This window comes from Hemitrygon akajei, unplaced genomic scaffold, assembly GCF_048418815.1.
Source record: "Hemitrygon akajei unplaced genomic scaffold, sHemAka1.3 Scf000169, whole genome shotgun sequence".
Classification (NCBI taxonomy): domain Eukaryota; kingdom Metazoa; phylum Chordata; class Chondrichthyes; order Myliobatiformes; family Dasyatidae; genus Hemitrygon; species Hemitrygon akajei.
The window spans coordinates 729,716-748,489 of NW_027332055.1; the positions used below are offsets into that span (position 1 = coordinate 729,716).

Consider the following 18,774-nt stretch of genomic DNA (forward strand, 5'->3'; position numbering starts at 1 on the left):
GGGGAGTGAGTAGAGATAGTGGGGAAGAGTTGAGAGTGGGGGAAGGTGGGAGAGAAGGGAAGAGAAGAGTGGTGGAGGCAATGGGGTGAGAGAGAAGAGACAGAGAGGCAGACTGAGTGAGGGAGTTAGACAGAGAGATAGAAAGAGCGAGAGACAGAGAGAGGGAAACTGTGTGTGTGTGTGAGAGAGAGAGAGAGAGAGAGAGAGAGAGAGAGAGAGAGAGAGAGAGAGAGAGAAAGAGAGAGAGAGAGAGAGAGAGAGAGAGAGAGAGAGAGAGAGAGAGAGAGAGAGAGAGAGAGAGAGAGAGAGAGCCATGGAATAAAGAAGCGAGTAATGAGTGCGCAACTGGAAGGGAGGGACGAGGTAACAATGTGAAGGGCACGAGTGGAGGGATGCAGTTCACGTTAGTCGGTGGGAGGCGGAGCTCATTAACCTCGGTGGGGTTTGGCTGTTTGTCCTGGGGCCGTGGTTTCCTGCAGTCTGAAGCCCCGGCGATAAGCAGGTGTAGTGGGAACGTCCTTCGCGCAAACCAGGAACAAGCCGGGGGATGTAAATCTCCAGAACAACAGGGACTCTGTAAGAGGGAAACAAATCACTCCGACATTCTTTCCACAACCCTCCTTCTCTACCTCCCTCCTTCCATTCCTTTCGTCTCTCTTCCCATTCGACTACTCTCTCTCTCTCATCGTCTACCTAACTTTTCCCTCATCCTTCCCATTCTTGAACACTTTCTTCTCTGTAAAACGTTCTCTCTATTCCTAACCTCCTCTCCGCTCCTCTCATCCATCTCTCTCCTTCTCTTCCTCCCGTTTACAGGCCCCCACATTTCTCCCCCTCTCTCTCAAACGCCTCTCCCTCTATTTCGCTACCCATCTACTTGCGTTTTCTCATCACCATCGCTCTTATTTTCCCTTCCCTCTTACCTCTCTCCCATGATTTCCCTCTACCGTTCCACCCACTCAGTCCACTGTTTCCCAATTCTCTCTCCGTCGACACGCTATCTCCCCCTCTCTCCCTCCCCCTCTTTCTCCCCACTCTTACTACTGCCACTCTTATCCCTGTGGGCCACCATCTCGCACACTCTCAATCCCTCTCCACGGCACCTCCCCACCACGTGCTCTCGATTACTCTCTATCAGCCGCTCAGCTCGTTTTTCTTGGTGTCTGTCGGACTCCCGTGTCAAAACAGGCTTCCTTTGACAACGGTTACTTCACCTTCCTGAGCTCAGAGTCACAGAGAATCCTCGACAGAATGGACGACAGCGAGACTTACGTGAATGTGAAATTCACAAAAACGGACACAGAGACTCCTTTCCGAGGTAAGTGGGGCAGAGAGATGGAGGGAGGGAGTTTCACTCTGTGTCTGACCCCGGGAGTGTGTGATGGGACGGTGTGGAGGGAGTTTCACTCTGTGTCTGACCCCGGGAGTGTGTGATGGGACGGTGTGGAGGGAGCCCTCAGAAATATATATTTTAATCCCCTCTTGTCCCTTCGCTCTCCTCTCCATCCTTTCACTCTGCACAAGCCTTATCACTTTCTCCCTTCTCTCTCCCTTTCCCTCTCACGTCATTCTTCTTTTATTCCTCTCTTCTCCCTTCTATCCCTCTTTTCCCATCTCATCCAAACTCCACTCTCTTGTCCTCACTCTGCCCCTTCTCCCTCATCACCCACTCTCTTTCCCACTCTCCCGTCTTCCCATGCTGTTCTCTTTCTCTTGTTCCCCTCTAACGGCCCCTTCCCACTCTCTCCTTCCTTCAACCACACACATCTTCATTACTCCTCTCCCCTGCCCTCTCTCACGCTTTCCGTCCCTCTATTCCCTCTCTCCCACTCTCTCTCCCTTTCCTTCCCTCTTTCCCTGCTCCTTTGCATCCCTCGCGCCAATACACCATCCGCCTTCTTAACCACAGAGTCAACCTGCGCAGCTGCTTTGAGCTCGGACCCCAAGATCCCTCTGATTCTCCACATCGCCAAGGGTCTTACCATTAATACGATATTCTGTCATCGTATTTGACCTATCAAAATGAACCACCTCACACTTAACTGGGTTGAAATCCACCTGCCGCTTCTCAGCCCGGTTTTGAATCATATCAATTCCCCGCTGTTATGTCTGACAGCCCTCCAACTATCCACAACACCCAAACATTGTGTCAACAGCAAACCTGCTAACCCATCCCTCCACATCTTCCTCCAGTTCACTTATTAAAGTCACGAAGAATAAGGGTCCCAGAACAGATCACTGATGGACTCCACTGGTGACCGACTCCTATGCAGAATATGACCCATCTACAACCAGTCTTTGCCTTCTGTGGGCAAGCCAGTTATGGATCCACAAAGCAATATCCCCTTGGATCCCATTCCTCCTTACTTTCGCAGTAAGCGTTGCATGGGGTACCTTATAAAATGCTTTGCTGAAATCCATATACACCACATCAACTCCTCTTCCTTCGTCAATGTGTTTAGTCGCATCCCCACAAAAAATTCAATCAGTCTCGTAAGGCACGATCTGCCCTTTACAAAGCCATGCTGGCAACTCCTAACCATATCATACCTCTCCAAATGTGCATAAATCCTGACTCTCAGGATCCTCTCCATCAACTTACTAACAGCTGAGGTGAGACTCACTGGTCTATAATTTCCTGGGCTATCTCTTCTCCATTTCTTAAATAAAGGAACAACATCCACAACCCTCCAATCCTCCGGAACCTCTCACGTCTTCATTGATAATGCAAAGATCAGCACCAGAGCCACTGCAATCGCTTCCCTCGCCTCCTACAGTATCCCGGGGTATATTTCGTCTGGTACCGGCGACCTATCCGATTTGATGCTTTCCAAAAGCTCCATTACATCATCTTTTGTATCATCTACATGCTCAGGCTTTTAAGCCTGCTGCAAGTAATCACTACAATCACTAAGATACTGAAGTACAGTATTCATTAAATAACTCCTATTGTTTTATTAAATATTTATTGTGATCTTATGGTCGTATGGTCTCTCCACAGCTGCGCAAGAACGGGAGTCGAAAGTGAAGATCGAAAATAGACCGTACCGTCTGATCTGCTTACTCTGCCTAGTTACGTCTGCCCTCATCGTGATTGTGGCCGGTCTCTCGATCCATAGTGAGTGGAACGGTCTCCGGGTGGAGTCAGACCGTAAATAAAGAGAGTGGAATATGTTGAGATTGTAAAACGCAACTGTGAAACCAACACTTCTCACACCGTAACACCGATGGAAGAAGGCAGCATACATGAGGTATAGGAAACAAGGATCAGATGGGTCTATTGAGAAACATAGGGTAGCAAGAAAAGAGACGAAGAAGGAGCTGTGGACAGAAAGAATGGAGCAAGAGAAGGCCTTGGTGAGGAGGGTAAAGGAAATTCCCAAGGCATTCCTCAATTCCCGGACGTCCACATCTGCGCCAGGTGTGTCGAACTGCAGCTCCTGAGGGACCGAGTTAGGGAACTGGAGCTGCAGCTCGATGACCTTCGCCTGGTCAGGGAGAGTGAGGAGGTGATAGAGAGGAGTTACAGGCAGGTGGTCACTCTGAGGCCACGGGAGGCAGATAGGTGGGTCACGGTCAGGAAGGGGAAGGGGCAGGTACTAGAGAGTACCCCAGTGGCTGTACCCCTTGACAATAAGTACTCATGTTTGAGTACTGTTGGGGGGGACAGCCTACCTGGAGGAAGTGACAGTGGCCGGGCTTCCGGCACAGAGGACGGCCCTGTAGCTCAGAAGGGTAGGGATAGAAGAAAGAGGACCATAGTAATAGGGGACTCGATAGTCAGGGGTTCAGACAGGCGGTTCTGTAGAGGTGATCGGGAGTCCCGGATGATAGTTTGCCTCCCTGGTGCCAGGGTCCGGGACGTTTCTGATCGCGTCCAAGATATCCTGAAGTGGGAGGGTGAGGAGCCAGAGGTCGTGGTACATGTAGGTACCAATGACATAGGTAGGAAAGGGGAAGAGGTCCTGAAACTAGAGTATAGGGAGTTAGGAAGGCAGTTAAGAAGAAGGACCGCAAAGGTAGTAATCTCGGGATTACTGCCTGTGCCACGCGACAGTGAGAGTAGGAATGGAATTAGGTGGAGGATGAATGCGTGGTTGACGGATTGGAGCAGGGGGCAGGGATTCAAATTTCTGGATCATTTGGACCTGTTCTGGGGCAGGCGTGACCTGTTCAAGAAGGACGGGTTACACTTGAATCCTGGGGGGACCAATATCCTAGCTGGGAGGTTTGCTAGGGCTACAGGGCAGACTTTAAACTAGTAAGATGGGGGGGGGGCGGAAATCAATTTGAGGAAACTATGGGAGAGGAGGTTAGTTCACCAGTAGAGCAAGTAAGTAGACAGTGTGTGAGGGAGGAAGGGCAGGTGATGGAGAAGGGATGCGCTCAGCCCGAAGTTGTAGGGGAGAAGAAAGAAAAGTATAATAAATTTGAATGCATTGCTAGGGACGAAAAGAGAGGAGGAGGTGGAGAGTATCTTAAATGTATCTATTTTAATGCTAGGAGCATTGTAAGAAAGGTGGATGAGCTTAAAGTGTGGATTGATACCTGGAATTATGATGTTGTAGCTATTAGTGAAACATGGTTGCAGGAAGGGTGTGATTGGCAACTAAATATTCCTGGATTTAGTTGTTTCAGGTGTGATAGAGTAGGAGGGGCCAGAGGAGGAGGTGTAGCATTGCTTGTCCGAGAAAATCTTATGGCGGTGCTTTGGAAGGATAGATTACAGAGCTCCTCTAGGGAGGTTATTTGGGTGGAATTGAGGAATGGGAAAGGTGTAGTAACACTGATAGGAGTGTATTATAGGCCACCTAATGGGGAGCGTGAGTTGGAAGATCAAATGTGTAAGGAGAGCAGATATTTGTAGTAAGCACAAGGTGGTGATTGTAGGAGATTTTAATTTTCCACACATAGATTGGGAAGCTCATTCTGTAAAAGGGCTGGATGGTTTAGAGTTTGTGAAATGTGTGCAGGATAGTTTTTTGCAACTATACATAGAAGTACCGACTAGAGATGGGACAGTGTTGGATCTCCTGTTAGGGAATGTGATAGGTCAGCTGACAGATGTATGTGTTGGGGAGCACTTCGGGTTCAGTGATCACAATAGCATTAGCTTCAATATAAATATGGAGAAGGACAGGACTGGACCTAGAGTTGAGATTTTTGATTGGAGAAAGGTTAACTTTGAGGAGATGCGCAGGGATTTAGAGAGAGTGGATTGGGTCAAGTTGTTTTATGGGAAGGTTGTAATAGAGAAATGGAGGTCATTTAAGGGTGAAATTATGAGGGTACAGAATCTTTATGTTCCTGTTCGGTTGAAAGGAAAGGTTAAAGGTTTGAAAGCGCCATGGTTTTCAAGGGATATTAGAAACTTGGTTCGAAAAAAGAGGGATGTCTACAATAGATATAGGCAGCATGGAGTAAAGGAATTGCTCGAGGAATATAAAGAATGTAAAAGGAAACTTAAGAAAGAGATTAGAAAAGCTAAAAGAAGTTACGAGTTTGGTTTGGCAAATAAGGTGGAAGTAAATCCGAAAGGCTTCTACAGTTATATTAAAAGCAAGAGGATAGTGAGGGATAAAATTGGTCCCTTAGAGAATCAGGGTGGTGAGCTATGTGTGGAGCCGAGGGAGATGGGAGAGATTTTGAACGATTTATTCTCTTCGGTATTCACTAAGGAGAAGGATATTGAATGGTGTAAGGTGTGGGAAACAAGTAAGGAAGTTATGGAACCTATGACAATTAAAGAGGTGGAAGTACTGGCGCTTTTAAGAAATTTAAAAGTGGATAAATCTCCGGGTCCTGACCGGATATTCCCCAGGACCTTGAGGGAAGTTTGTGTAGAGATAGCAGGAGCTCTGACGGAGATCTTTCAGATGTCATTAGAAACGGGGATTGTGCCGGAGGATTGGCGTATTGCTCATATGGTTCCATTGTTTAAAGAGGGTTCCAGAAGTAAGGCTGGCAATTATAGACCTGTCAGTTTGACATCAGTGGTGGGTAAATTAATGGAAAGTATTCTTAGAGATAGTATTTATAATTATCTGGATACAGGACCTGATTAGGAGTAGCCAGCATGGATTTGTGCGTGGAAGGTCATGTTTGACAAACCTTATTGAATTTTTTGAAGTAGTTACGAGGAATGTTGACGAGGGTAAGGCAGTGGATGTAGTCTATATGGCCTTCAGCAAGGCCTTTGACAAAGTTCCACATGGAAGGTTAGTTAAGAAGGTTCAGTCGTTAGGTATTAATGCTGGAGTAATAAAATGGATTCAACAGTGGCTAGATGGGAGATGCCAGAGAGTAGTGGTGGATAATTGTTTATCGGGATGGAGGCCGGTGACTAGCGGGGTGCCTCAGGGATCTGTATTGGGCCCAATGTTGTTTGTAATATACATAAATGATCTGGATGATGGGGTGTTAAATTGGATTAGTAAGTATGCTGATGATACTAAGGTAGGAGATGTTGTGGATAATGAGGTGGGTTTTCAAAGCTTGCAGGGAGATTTATGCCAGTTAGAAGAATGGGCTGAACATTGCCAGATGGAGTTTAATGCTGAGAAGTGTGAGGTTCTACATTTTGGCAGGAATAATCCAAATAGAACATACAGGGTAAATGGTAGGGCATTGAGGAATGCAGTGGAACAGAGAGATCTAGGAATAACAGTGCATAGTTCCCTGAAGGTGGAGTCTCATGTAGATAGGGTGGTGAAGAAGGCTTTTGGAACGCTGGCCTTTATAAATCAGAGCATTGAGTGCAGAAGTTGGGATGTAATGTTAAAATTGTACAAGGCATTGGTGAGGCCAAATTTGGAATATTGTGTACAGTTCTGGTCACCGAATTATAGGAAAGATATCAATAAATTAGAAAGAGTGCAGAGACGATTTACTAGGATGCTACCTGGGTTTCAGCACAAGTTACAGAGAAAGGTTGAACAAGTTAGGTCTCTATTCATTGGAGCGTAGAAGGTTGAGGGGGGATTTGATCGAGGTATTTAAAATGTTGAGAGGGGTAGATAGAGTTGACGTGAATAGGCTGTTTCCATTGAGAGTAGGGGAGATTCAAACGAGAGGACATGATTTGAGAGTTAGGGGGCAAAAGTTTAAGGGAAACACGAGGGGGTATTTCTTTACTCAGAGAGTGATAGCTGTGTGGAATGAGCTTCCTGTAGAAGTAGTAGAGGCCAGTTCAGTTGTGTCATTTAAGGTAAAATTGGGTAGGTATATGGACAGGAAAGGAGTGGAGGGTTATGGGCTGAGTGCGGGTAGGTGGGACTAGGTGAGATTAAGAGTTCGGCACGGACTAGGAGGGCCGGAATGGCCTGTTTCCGTGCTGTGATTGTTATATGGTTAATTTTGTGAAGAACTAAGCGATGACAGGAGTAAAGTCAGGACCGATTAGAGATAAAAGTGGGAAAATGTGCCTGGAGATTGTGGAAGTTAGCTAGATCCTCAAAGAATACATCTCTTCGGTATTCACCAATGAGAAGGAACTTGATGACGGTGAGGACAATATGAGGGAGTTTGACATTCTGGAGCATGTTGATATTAGGGGAGAGAAGCTGTTGTAGTTGTTAAAATAAATTACGACGGACCAATCCCCGGGGCCTGACGGAATAATCCCCAGGCTGCTTCACGAAGGGAGGGAAGAGATTGCTGAGCCTCTGGCTAGGATCGTTATGTCCTCGTTGTCTACGGGAATTTTAAGGGAGGATTGGAGAGAGGCGATTATTTTCCTCTTGTTAAAATAATTTAGTCGGGATAGTCCGAGTAATTTTAGCCCATTGAGCCTTACGTCTGTTTTGGGAAAGCTTTTGGAAATGATTCTTAGAGATAGAATCTATGGGCATTTAGAGAATCATGGTCTGAAAAGGAACAGTCAGCATGGCTTTGTGAATGGCAGATCGTGTCTAACAAGCCTGATTGGATTATTTGAGGAGGTGACCAGGCATATAGATGAGGATTGTGCAGTGGATGTGATATACATGGAATTTAGTAAGGCATTTGGCAAGGTTCCACGCGGTAGGCTTATTTAGAAAGTCAGAAGGCATGGAATCCAGGGAGGTTTGGCCAGGTGGATTCAGGAATTGGCTTGCCTACAGAAGACATATGGTTGTGGTGTAGGGAGTACATTCAGATTGGAGGGTTGTGACTAGTGGTGTCCCACAAGGATCTGTTCTGGGTCTTCTACGTTTCGTGATTTTTATAAATGACTTGGATGTGGGGGGAGAAGTGTGCATTGGCAAGTTTGTAGGCGCCACAGAGATTGGTGGTATTGTAGATAGTGTAGAGGATTATCGAAGATTGCAGAGAAACATTGATAAGATGCAGAAGTGGGCTGAAAAGTGGTAGATGGAGTTCAACCCGGAGAAGTGTGAGAAGTGTGAGTTTGGAAGGACAAACTCCACGGCAGAGTACAAAGTAAATGGCAGGATACTTGGCAGTGCGGAGGAGCATAGGGATCTGGGGGTACATGTCCCCAGATCCCTGAAAGTTACCTCACAGGTAGATAGAGTAGTTAGGAAAGTTTTTGGGGTGTTAGCTTTCAAAAGTCGATGGATAAAGTTTAAGAGACGCGATGTAATGATGCAGCTCTATAAAACTCTAGTTAAGCCACACTTGGAGTGCTGTGTCCAGTTCTGATCTTCTCACTATAGGACAAGGTTCGACACGGTAGAGCTTATTTAGAAAGTCAGAAGGCATGAGATCCAGGGACGCTTGGCCAGATGGATTCAGAAGTGGCTTGCCTGGAGAAAGCAGAGTGCCGTGGCGGAGGGAGTACATTCGGATTGGAGTTCCGTGACTAGTGATGTTCCACAAGGATCGGTTCTAGTACCTCTGCTTTTCGTGATTTTATTAACGACATGGATGTGGGGGTAGAAGGGTGGGTTGGAAAGTGTGGAGACGGCACAAAGTTTGGTGGTCTTTTGAATAGTGTTAAGGATTGTTGAAGATTGCAGAGAGACAATGATAAGATGCAATATTGCGCTGAGAATTAGCAGATGGAATTCAACCCGCAGAAGTGTGAGTTGGTACACTTTGGAAGGACAAACTCCAAGGCAGAGTTCAAAGTAAATGGCAGGATACTTGGATACTTGGTAGTGTGGAGGAGCAGAGGGATCTGGGGGTACATGTCCACAGATCCCTGAAAGTTGCCTCACAGGTAGATAGTGCAGTTAAGAACGCTTATTGTTGTTTGCTTTCATAAGTCGAGGAATAGAGTTTAAGAGTCGCGAGGTAATGATGCAGCTCCATAAAACTCTGGTGAGACCACACCTGGAGTGCTGTGTCCAGTTCTGATCGCCTCACTATAGGAAGGTTGTGGAAACATTAGAAAGGGTACAGAGGAGATTTACCAGGCTGTTGCCTGGTTTAGAGAGTATGCATTATGATCAGAGATGAAGGGAGCTAGGGCTTTACTCTTTGTTGGAGAGAAGGACGATGAGAAGAGACAAGATAGATGTATACAAGACATAAAGAGAAATAGAGTGGACAGCCAGCACCTCTTCCCCAGGGCACCACTGCTCAATACAAGAGGACATGGGGTTAAGGTAAGGGATGGTAAGGTTCAAGGGGGATATTAGAGGAAGTTATTTTACTCAGAAAGTGGTTGGTGCTCTTCCTGAGTCAGTGGTGTAGGCAGATACACGAGTGATATTTAATATTTAATAGCATACTAGACAGGTATATGGAGGGGTTTAAGGTGGTGGGTTACATGGGAGGCAGCTTTGAAGGGGTCGGCACAAAATTTTGGGCCGAAGGGCCATAAGTGTGCTGTACTATGCTATGTTCTATAACACGGATGCACCCCAAACCGTGATTAAAAAATACATTCTTTATCGTAACAGAATCAAGACTCTTGCTGACACAGACACGCCATTCACCATAACATCGACAATGCTGTTACAGTAGCACGGTCACGACCTTCACCGAGACACAGATACACTCCAGACCACGACACTGACCTGACCGTCGCTGTGACACAAACGATACTGACGCAGACCTCTATTGTAACGTCAACAAAACCTCAGCTTGACACATTCGACGCCTCTCACTGTGCCACTATCACCACCTTCACTATGACACCCTTCACCGTGACACTGACACAACGTTCCCTGTGACCCGCTCGGTAGCGTGACGCTGACTCACGTGTCACTGCAAACGCTAAACATCCTTCACCATCTCTCTCAGTATCACAGATTCGTCAGTCTAAGGTCACCTGCGACCGAAGCTGTCATGAGATAAACTCAACCGTTGAATCCAAGGCTTCTCTGTTCAACTCTAATCTATCCGATCTTAACCGACTGCACAACGATCTCCGTCACCAGTTCACTGAGGTGGAAACGAAGTACAGATCTGTCAACGAAACCAAGGCTCAAATCTGTGAATTGTTGACCAGCAGAAGAGGTGAGGCATTATCCCCCTCTTTCACCCGCTCCTCATCACAGGGCAGGCATGGAGAGAGGAAGCGTCACTCTGTGCTTGGCATCGGAAGTGTGTGAAGAGATGGTGTGGAGGGTGATTAACTGTCTGTTTGACACAGTGAGTGTGTGATGGGGCTGCATGGAGGGAGTTTCCCTCTGTCACTGAATCCAGGAGAGTGTGATGGGACGTTGTGGATGTGAATTCACTCTGTGTCTGAACACGGGATTGTGAGACGTAACATTACAGCTTCACGGTATGTCTCACTCCGGGAATGTCTGGTGGGACAGTATGGATTCAGCTTCACTCTGTGTCTGATAGCGGGATTGTGTGATGGGACAGTGCCCAGAGAGATTCACCCAATGTCTGACGCTTGATATGTGTTATGGCACCGTGGCGAGAGGGTTTCACTCTGAATCCGGGAGTGTGCGACTTTGATCCAGGGAGGGTGTGATGCGATGGTGTGGAGGGAGATTCGCTCTGTGTCTCACACGGGGAGGGTGTGGAGGGAGGCTCACTCTGTGTCTGACCCCGGGAGTGTGTGATGGGACGGTATGGTAGGAGATTCACTCTGTGTCTGACCCCGGGAGTGTGTGATGGGACGGTGTAGAGGGAGTTTCACTCTGTGTCTGACCCCGGGAGTGTGTGATGGGACGGTGTGGAGGGAGATTCACTCTGTGTCTGACCCCAGGAGTGTGTGATGGGACGGTGTGGAGGGAGATTCACTCTGTGTCTGACCCCGGGAGTGTGTGATGGGACGGTGTGGAGGGAGATTCACTCTGTGTCTGACCCCTGGAGTGTGTGATGGGACGGTGTAGAGGGAGATTCACTCTGTGTCTGACCCCGGGAGTGTGTGATGGGACGGTGTGGAGGGAGATTCTCTCTGTGTCTGACCCCTGGAGTGTGTGATGGGACGGTGTGGAGGGAGATTCTCTCTGTGTCTGACCCCGGGAGTGTGTGATGGGACGGTGTGGAGGGAGATTCACTCTGTGTCTGACCCCTGGAGTGTGTGATGGGACAGTGTAGAGGGAGATTCACTCTGTGTCTGACCCCGGGAGTATGTGATGGGACGGTGTGGAGGGAGATTCCCTCCGTGTCTGACCCCTGGAGTGTGTGATGGGACGGTGTGGAGGGTGATTCACTCTGTGTCTGACCCCTGGAGTGTGTGATGGGACGGTGTGGAGGGAGATTCACTCTGTGTCTGACCCCTGGAGTGTGTGATGTGACGGTGTGGTGAAGCTCCGCTCTGGGTCTGACCCCGGGAGGGTGTGATGGGACCGTGTGGAGGGAGATTCACTCTGTGTCTGACCCCGGGAGTGTGTGATGGGGCGATGTGGAGGGAGATTCACTCTGTGTCTGACCCCGGGATTGTGTGCTGGCACGTTGTGGAGGGAGATTCACTCTGTGTCTGACCCCGGGAGTGTGTGCTGGGACGTGCCGGTGCCGAAGCGCTTTATCTCTCTATCCCCCCACATCTCTCTCTAGGGATCCCTTTTCTATGTCTGTCTTCCGTTGGATGTAATGGACGGTACGCAGTGAGACTTACTGTTCCTTGTTCCTCATTTCCAGAACAAGGGTGTTACCAGGATTGGATCAGAAATGAAAACCGGTCTTATTTTATATCCACGGTTAACACTTCCTTCGATGAAGCGAAGCAGTATTGTTCGAACTCTTATTCTAAACTTCTTGAAATAAATTCAGCAGAAGAAGAGGTACGTCTCAGATCGATGGAAGATATATCTACACCAGAGGGAAGCTCCCTCCACACCGTTTGATCGCTCACTTCCGGGGTCAGACACAGAGTGAAGCTCCCTCCTTCTAATCCCAGCACACACTCCCGGTGCAGAAACTGAGTGAATCTCCTACACATGGTCCCTTCGCATATTTCCGGAGTCAGACACAGAGTGAATCTCCCTCCATACGGTCTCATCACACTCTCCCGGGGTCAGACGCAGAGTGAGGCTCCCTCCATACGGTCTCATCACACACGCCTGGGGTCAGACGCAGAGTGAGGCTCCCCTCACACCGTCCCATCACACACTCCCGGGGTCAGAATCAGAGTGAATCTCCCTCCACTCCGTGCCATCTTATTCTACTGTGGTGAGGCATGGAATTAAGCTCCCACAACACCATCCCTTCAAATCTCCTGGGGTCAGTCATTAAGGAACGCTCCTTAAATTTAGCTCGAATTCAATCGTTAATGATAGCGATTTAATTTCACAGAAATTTGTGGTGAAAGCTGTACGCGACCAAGGCATTTCATACTGGATTGGAAAATGCAAAGACGGGTGAGATTTAGGATCTTGCAAGTTTCTGAGATGAAAGTGGGTCGTCGGATTGATACAGGTTGCGAGAAGCGAGTGGGCAGTGGATTTATTTTGGGGACTGGCACAGGCTGCGGGAAGGTTGTGTGCAGTGATATTAGTTTGTGGTCACACACGAGTTGCTAAAGGGAGTGGACATTGGTATGAGCTTGCTGACTGACCAGGGCTGTGGGGAGAGAGTGGGCAGTCGTGGCATTTTGGAGACAGAGAAAGTTCTGCGGTGAGAGAATGGGCAATTGGATTAAAATTACCATAACCATATAACTATACAACAATTACAGCACGGAAACAGGCCATTCCGGCCCTTCTAGACCATGCCGAAAGCTTACTCACACCTAGTCCCACCTACCTGCACTCAGCCGATAAACCTCCATTCAAATCCTGTCCAAAAACCTAACTTTTTTTTTAAATGACAAAATCAAACGAGTCTACTACTTCTACTGTAAGCTCGTTCCACACTGCTACCACTCTCTGAGTAAAGAAATACCCCCTGGTGTTGCCCCAAAACTTTTGCCTACTCATGTCCCCTTGTTTGAATCTCCCGACTCTCAATGGAAAACGGCTACATCAACTCTATCTAACGCACTCATAATTTTGAATACCTCTATCAATACCCCTCTCACCCTTCTAAGCTCCAAGGAATAAAGACCTAACTTGTTCAACCTTTCTCTGTAACTTAGGTGCTGAAACCCAGCAAACGTTCCAGTAAATCTCGTCTGCACTCTATCTATTTTATTGACATCTTTCCTACAATTCGGTGACAGAACTGTACACAAAACTCCAAACTTGGTCTCACCAATGCCTAGTACAATTTTGACATTACATCACAACTCCAATACACATTGCTGTGATTTATAAAGGCCAGCATACTAAAAGCTTTCTTCACCACCCTATCCATATGAAATTCCACCTTCAGGGAACTATGCACCATAATTTCAAGATCACTCTGTTCTACAGATTTCCACAATGCCCTACCAATTTCCATCTATGTCCTACTTTGATGAGTGCTACCAAAATGTAACACCTCACACATAAGTATTGAACTCCATCTGCCATCACTCAGCCCACTCTTCTAACTGGCCTAAATCTCTCTGCAAGCTTTGAAAACTTACTTCATTCTCCACAACAGCAACTATGTTAGTATCATCTGCATATTTACTAATCCAATTTACCACCCAATCATCCAGATCATTAATGGATATGACACACAACATTAGACCCAGTACAGATCCCTGAGGCACACCACTAGTCACCGGCCTCCAACCTGACGAACGGTTATCCACCAGTACTCTCTGGCATCTCCCATCCAGCCACTATTGAATCCATTTTACTACTTCAATATTTATACCGAACGATTGATCCTTCCTAACTAACCTTCTGTGCGGAACCTAGTCAAAGGCCTTAATGAAGTCTATATAGACAATATCTACTGTTTTACCTTCGTCAACTTTCCTAGTAACCTCTTCAAAAAACTCATTAAGAATTGTCAAACATGACTTTCAACGCACAAATCTATTTTAACTGCGCCTGATCAGACCTTGTATACACAGATAATTATATATCATCTCTAAGAATACTTCCCATTAATTTACCCACCACTGACGTCAAACTGACATGCCTATAATTGTTAGGTTTACTCTTAGATTCCTTTTTAAACAATGGAACCACATGAGCAATTCGCCAATCCTCCGGCACCATCCCCGTTTCTAATGACATTTGAAATATTGCTGTCAGAACCCCTGTTATTTCTACACTAACTTCCCTCAGAGTCCTAGGGATATCTTTTCAGGACCCGAAGTCTTATCCACATTTTTATTCTTTAAAAGCTCCAGTACTTCCTCTACTTTAATCATCATAGTTTCTATAACTACCCTACTTGTTTGCATTATACAGTACAATATCCTTCTCCTTCGTGAATACCGATGAAAATAAATTGTTTAAAATCTCCCGCATCTCTTTTGGATCCACACATGGCTGTCCATTCTGATTCTCTAACGGATTCCTCACTATTCCTCACGGATTCTGATTCCTCACTATCCTTTTGCTATTAATATAATTGTAGAAACCCACTGGATGTATTTTCACCTTACTTGCCAAAGCAACCGCATATCTTTTTTTAGCTTACTAATTTCTTTCTTAAGATTCTTTTTACATTCTTTATATTCCTCGAGCACCTCATTTACTCCATGCAGCCTATATTTGTTGTAGATCGCGCACTTTTTCCGAACCAAGTTTCCAATATCGCTTAAAAAAACATGGCTCTCTCAACCTTTTAACCTTTCCTTTCAACCTAACAGGAACATAAAGATTCTGTACCCTCAAATTTTCACCTTTAAATGACCTCCATTTCTCTATTATGTCCTTCCTATAAAGCAAATTTTCCCAATCCGCTCTTTCTAAATCCATTCGCATCTCCTCAAAGAGAGCTTTTCTCCAATCAAAAATCTCAACCCTGGGTCCAGTCCTATCTTTCTTCATAATTATATTGAAAGTAATGGTTTTTTGATCACTGGACCCGAAGTGATCCCCAAATCATACCTCCGTCACCTGACCCATCTCACTCCCTAACAGCAGATCCAACACTGCCCGTTCTCTAGTTGATACCTCTATGTATTGGTGCAAAAAGCAATCATGTATACATTTTAACAGAATCGGCTTCCCAGTCTATGTGTAGATAATTAAAATCTCCCAAAATCACAACCTTGTGCTTACTACAAATATCTGCTATCTCCTTACAGATTTGTTTCTACAATTCTCGCTCCATATTAGGTGGTCTATAATTGTTACTACACCTTTTCCATTCTTCGATTCCACCCAGATAGTCTCCCTAGACGAACCCTCTAATATTTCCTGCCTAACCACAGCTGTAAAATTTTCTCTGGCAAGCAATGCCACACCTCCTAATCTTGCCCCTCCAATTCATTCACACCAGAAGCAACGACATCTCCGAATATTTAGTTGCCAATCACACCCCTCCTGCAACAATGTTTCAGTAACTGCTACAACATCATATTTCCAGGAACTAATCCATGCTCTAAGCTCATCTACCTTTCTTACAATGCTTCAAACATTAAAATAGATGCACTTAAGAAACTCTCCAGCTCTTCCGGTCTGTTTATCCCTAAAGATGCAAACAACTTTATTATCTTTTTTTCCTACTCCCCTACATCTTCGGTCTGAGTGCATCCCTTCTCTATCAGCTGCCTATCCTTCCTCACACACTGTCTACAAGCTTTCTCTATTTGTGAACTACCCTCCTCTCTCCTAGTCTCTTCAAATTGAATCCCACCCCCAGCCATCCCAGTTTAAAGTCTCCCCAGGAGCCATAGCAAATCTCCCGGCCATTAGCCGGCCTAGGATTCAAATGTACCCTGTCCTTTTTGTACAGGGCACGCCTGCCGCAAAAGAGGTCTCAGTGATCCAGAAATTTGAATCACTGTCCCCTGTTCCAATCCTTCAACCACGCTTTTATCCTCCTCCTCATTCCATTTCTAATCTCACTGTCACGTGGCACAGGCAGGAATCCCGAAATTACTACATTTGAGGTCCTTCATCTCAATCCCCTTCCTAAATCCCTATTATCTCCTTTCAGGAGCACTTCCCTTTTCCTACCTACGTCATTGATACCCATATATACCACGATCTTTGGCTCCTCACACTCCCACTTCAGGATATCCTGGTCACGATCAGAAACATCCCGGACCCTGGCACCAGGGAGTCAAACTGCCATCCGGGTTTCCTAACTGCGTCAACCAGAATCGCCTATCTAACCGCATAACTACTGTCCCCTATTACTGCTGCCTTCCTCTTCCTTTGCCTACCCTTCTGAGCTACAGGGCCAGACTTTGTGCCGGTGGCGCGGCCACTGTCGTTTCCCCTAGGTAGGTTGACCACCCCCCCACCCCAACACTACTCAAACAGGAGTACATATTGTCAAGGGGTACAGCTACTGGGGTACGCTCTATTACCGGACTCTTTCCGTTCCCTCCTCTAACTGTGACCCACCTGGCTGCCTCCGTGGCCCTGATGTGACCTCCTGCCTGTAACTCATCTCTATCATCTTCTCCCTCTCCCTTACCAGACGAAGGTCATCGAGCTGCCGCTCCAGTTCCCTAACACGGTCCCTTAGGAGCTGCAGCTCTGCGCACATGGCGCAGCGAACACATCCGGGAGGCTAGGAGACTCCAGGACCTCCCATATCCGACACCGAGAACAACAAACCGCATTCACGTTCGTAATTTCCCCCTTTCCTCAAATAACAGGAAAAATTAAAAGCTAAACCTACCTTGCCTCGCCCGTTTCCATCTAAGGCCTTTGAGGCAAAGCCCTTAAGCCGTCACTCTGCTCCTGGCTCACTCCGCTGTCTGCAAATCGACGCTGCCCGCTGTATACGGCTGTGATCCTTTTAAATCTTCCCCCCTTCACTGCCCAACGACACACACCTGCGCAGTCCTGCTTCTTTTAACTCCGACGAGAAGAAAATAAAATCAAAATGGCTCCCGCTGCACTCCCGTTCAGATCCTCAGACTTCCTTCTGCAAATGTGGGAACTGACATGGGCTCTGGGAAGAGAGTGCGAAGTCGAAGCTCTTTTGGGAACTGACCCAGTTTGTGGGAGAGAGTGAGGCAGTGGGAGCACTTTGGGGCCTAGCACATGTCTGTGAGCGGAGAATGAGGGAGGGGTGTACTTTGGTGACAGACACAGATCTGAGCTGAGAGAATGGTTCAGTGGGAGTACTCTGGGGACTGAAACACGTCCGTGGGGAGAGCATGGGAAGCGGGAGATGTTTTGGTGATTGACACAGGTCTTTAAGAAGAGGGTTGAGCAGTGGGATGATTTCGGCGACCGGCACGGGGCTGTGTGGAGAGAGTCAGGCAGTGGGTGTAGTTTGGACTGACACTGATCTGTGGGGTGGGAGTGGTGAGTGTGAGTACTTAGGCAGAAAACACAGGCCTGTGGGGAGACAGAAAAGAAGTGGGAGCATTTCGAGGACTGACATGGGGCTTTGGGAGACACTGGCGCTGTGGGAATATTTTGGGGACTGACACGGGCCTGTGAGGAGAAGGTTGGATACTGTTATTATTCTGGTCTCTGACACCGATCTGCAGGTAGAGGGTGGGGCAAGGGATTACTTTGGTGACTGACACAGTGTTGCATGGAGAGAGTGGGTCAGTGGGAGTATTCTGGAGACAGACACAGGGATGTGCTGGGAAAGTGGGGTTGTGGGAGATGTTGGGGTGCCACAGGTAAATGGCGAGGGAGGGTATCAGTGGCTTTGGAGACTGACTGCCAGAGGTGCGTTGAAATTGTTTGCCCCTCTTTGATAGGAAAGTGGCTTCGAATGTCCTGTACCGGATGAGCGGTGGGGACCCCGAATGCGCTGTATGTACATATTACAGTGAGCTTAAACATTGCCATGATGTTCGTACGCGCTTCATCTGTGAGAAGTCTGCACCTTTGTGCCCGGATATTTCTGAAAAGATCCAGGATCTCTGTCAGTAACCAGTGGGACCGAGTTGAATATAATGATAAAACCCTCTTTCTCCCCCATTTCTCTTAACCACTCACACTACCCCTTCCGCCACGCTGCCCCTCACCCTTACCCTATTCTCCTCTTTCCTTCTATCACAATCTTACTCACCATCTTGCCCTCTCTGTACCATCGTCCCTATAAAGTCTCTCTCTCATCCCTCTCCACTCCCACCTCCTCTGTTTCATGCCTATTTTTCTCACCGCGCTTTCTTGCCTCCCTCTCCTCCAATTCCCCCTTCTGTGCCCGGTCTCTCCCTCGATTCTCTACTCTGTTTCTACCCACTCTCTCCATTCCACTGTCTCCATTTTATCTAACCCAACTCGCTTCCCGCTTCTGTCTTTAGCTACTCTCACCGCAATCATGTGCGTTAATGTTCTCGATTCCCCAGTCCTGGGGAAATAGAGTGCACGAATTCGCCTGATCTGTGTCCCTCGTGGTTTTGTTCACCTCTGTAAGGTCACCGAAAAAAGTCTCAGAATTCCCAACCTCGCTCCA

At 47.1% G+C, this 18,774-nt stretch overlaps 1 protein-coding gene across 1 annotated transcript; it reads left to right on the forward strand.

Annotated features, from left to right (window-relative positions):
• Positions 1-333: 333 nt before the first annotated feature.
• LOC140724171 (uncharacterized) lies at positions 334-18,377 on the forward strand. The gene is made up of 7 exons (XM_073038657.1): positions 334-363; positions 1,189-1,318; positions 3,002-3,118; positions 10,192-10,407; positions 11,992-12,134; positions 12,646-12,710; positions 18,074-18,377. Exons 1-7 carry the CDS (start codon positions 334-336, stop codon positions 18,246-18,248), a joined length of 876 nt encoding a protein of 291 aa, XP_072894758.1. The 3' UTR covers positions 18,249-18,377.
• Positions 18,378-18,774: the final 397 nt, after the last annotated feature.

Excerpts from the sequence above, each read along its gene's own strand:
- LOC140724171 (XM_073038657.1), top strand. The coding sequence starts at position 334 with ATGAGTGCGCAACTGGAAGGGAGGGACGAG. Across the intron at positions 364-1,188 it reads AACTGGAAGGGAGGGACGAG|GCTTCCTTTGACAACGGTTA; the intron begins GTAACAATGTGA and ends GTGTCAAAACAG. Across the intron at positions 12,135-12,645 it reads TAAATTCAGCAGAAGAAGAG|AAATTTGTGGTGAAAGCTGT; the intron begins GTACGTCTCAGA and ends TTAATTTCACAG.